The sequence below is a fragment of the Cynara cardunculus genome (genome assembly GCF_001531365.2).
Source record: "Cynara cardunculus var. scolymus isolate 2C chromosome LG 5, CcrdV1, whole genome shotgun sequence".
Lineage (NCBI taxonomy): Eukaryota > Viridiplantae > Streptophyta > Magnoliopsida > Asterales > Asteraceae > Cynara > Cynara cardunculus.
The window spans coordinates 86,860-89,381 of record NC_037532.1 but is presented as its reverse complement, the minus strand read 5'-3'; the positions used below and the strand labels follow the sequence as shown (position 1 = coordinate 89,381).

At 40.1% G+C, this 2,522-nt stretch overlaps 1 protein-coding gene across 1 annotated transcript; it reads right to left on the bottom strand.

Moving 5' to 3' along the window:
- Nucleotides 1-645: 645 nt before the first annotated feature.
- On the bottom strand, nucleotides 646-1,895 carry LOC112513679 (SKI family transcriptional corepressor 2-like). The gene has a single exon (XM_025120017.1). The coding sequence runs from the start codon at nucleotides 1,857-1,859 to the stop codon at nucleotides 1,185-1,187; it is 675 nt and encodes a 224-aa protein (XP_024975785.1). The 5' UTR covers nucleotides 1,860-1,895; the 3' UTR covers nucleotides 646-1,184.
- Between the last annotated feature and the right edge of the window lie 627 nt (nucleotides 1,896-2,522).

Here is a 2,522-nt window from a genome sequence, read left to right as displayed (position 1 = left end):
TATATATATATATATATATGGCAAGGGCGTCTTGTCCTAATCATGTTATTTGAGTTATTCGAGTTAGTACACGTTTATTTGTTCGGTAACATTTTGGTATGCTTTTTACTTCTAAAAGTACATATGTTGGTACTTTTGATCGATTATGTATTCTTCAAATTGAGCCTCTTTATATTACAACTACTTGTTATTCAACATAATTCCTTACTTGACTTATGTTTGACTTTTCGTTTGACTTCGTTATTTATTGACCTTATGTATAACAACTCAACTCTGGGTAACTCGAGCTACTAACCACCTATGGGAGTACCATAGGCACGTCATTGTGGCACCGATGGCGTGACACTAACCGTGGCAATGGGCGTCTCCTCTTTTGGTACTCTGTGAGAGCTATTTTGGTGTGATGGATATTCGATTTAGGAGGCGTATGGGTCGGCCCTAGCATATGTGATTCGTTTGTAGGGTGGATGTCGGTGTAGTATCCAACGCCACATCTCACATTTGGTACGTGTGGATCTGCAGTCCAACGTACAGGCCTGTGTGGCCATATGTCTTGACACTTGTCATGTTGGTTAATATGCAAGTGTATGTGTTTTCGAGCTCGATTTGTCCTTTCATATGATTTCGTATGATTATGTTATCTGTTGATTTTCTAAGATTTTGGGTATTCGTTTGGTTCGATGTCTTGAGATCAATTTTGACATGTTTGTATTATCATTTTACTGTAATTATTTATCAGTTCACTGGACATTTGGCTCGGCCGTGTTTTCTTCTATTCCTCACGGCAGGTAATCAAGGGCGGCTAGGTCTTGTGACAGAGAGTAGACCAGGATCTTGATTGCATAGGTTTCAAGAGGTTTAGAGCTATGTTATTTCACTTTTTAGAATTTTTTTTTTCTTTCTTTTGGCTATTAGATTAGATTTCTTTGGTTATTTTTGGATTTTCCTCGGTTGTTGGAGGATCCTGGAAGTGGTTTTTGGGAGACCTTTATTTCTTTATTTGAAGATATATTCAATTTCGTTATTGGAAGATTTTATTTTATTTTTTTGTATTAGAGACTATATTTTGAAAGTTTTATAGAACCGCTCCGTTACGTTTTGAAGCAACCTCCCTTCCTTCGGAATGGGGTGTTACAGTAAACATGCATATTATTAAACATTAACAAGACGAAAAGATTATATGATCACCAATCCTCTCCTCGAAGTTGTCTCAATCTCCTAGAATGAGGCCACTCCGGAACTCCCCTCCTAGCCGCATCTCTAAACATCTCTGTGGCTCTCAKTAGAGACTCCTCCGCAGTATCAAGTTGCTCAGGTCTCCACGTTATCACCTGTTGATCACCAAAATAACCACCCGCCGTCCCATCGGTGACTCTWGCAAGAGGTTTCCTAGAATCAAGAATCTCAATTTCAGATAATGGAGAAGCTTTGTGGTGCTCAAAGTAGTGTTTATCGTCATCATCTTCAGTCTGGTCATGATCCGCCGGCCATGGTGAACCATCCAGCCCCGCGCAGCTTAACTCCTCCTTGGTACGCTTTTGCTGGTGGTGGGGATCAAATGGCTTGTTCACACCCGGGGTCTCTAGCTTGGAGGATGACAAGTTTGGCGGTACCGTCTTAGGATGCATGTAAAGATTCTCATCTTTGGTGGGAAATTCTTGATCATGATGATGATGATGATGATGATGATGATGATGATGTGGGTTAGTTTCACCCTCCGTGTCAACCCCTTGAGTCATGGCATCTTCCATTTGAGGATCTCCGCCATGAGAAGCAGCTGAGGAAAAGGCTGTTTGATATTTGGATGTTGGGAAGAAGATCCTATTGAGCTTAGAAACTAGTATTAATCTTGTCTGCATACTTGATGATTAATCTGAATGAGACATAGGTAGGTAGCTAGATATAGAGGAAGATCAAGGAAATTTATTATATATAGAGGCAGGAGGTGTCTAGATTTTTGGTTGAACGTGGCAGAGACAGATGWTGTGTGTCGTATCAAAGCGACACCTAGAAAGCTGAGGAAGCTCCAGAAGCTTAAAGAAGATCGATCGAGCAACTTAACTTTTATAGAAAGTAAACAGATTACTATGACTCTCCAACAAGGAAGAAAGCCACGTCAACTCGTTAAAATTACGAATTTATCCAACTSCGATTTTATATATTTATATGACAGCTGTAGATAAATCGATGGTGGTGGGTTTAGAACCATGAAAGCAAAAACTCGAAACAAGACCGGGCTGTAGAGATACCTGGTGTGGGTTTGACTCCGGCGACCTTTAGATTCATCTTCATTGATTGTTGCATCTTTCGTGCCGTTCAAAAAAAAAAWTGTTCTACTGTTTCGCCTATGGTGCTCGTCTGTCTTAATGATGCTCCTCTCGTTTTGTCGTTTGCAAACTAAATAATGGAGATGGATGAGAAATCGGCTGAGATTTGGAAGGTCATTGGAAAAGATGGATGAACCATGAGTAATTTGGTGGGTTTTTTTTATCTGTTTTCCATTTTTCAGGCTCGTACAGTAG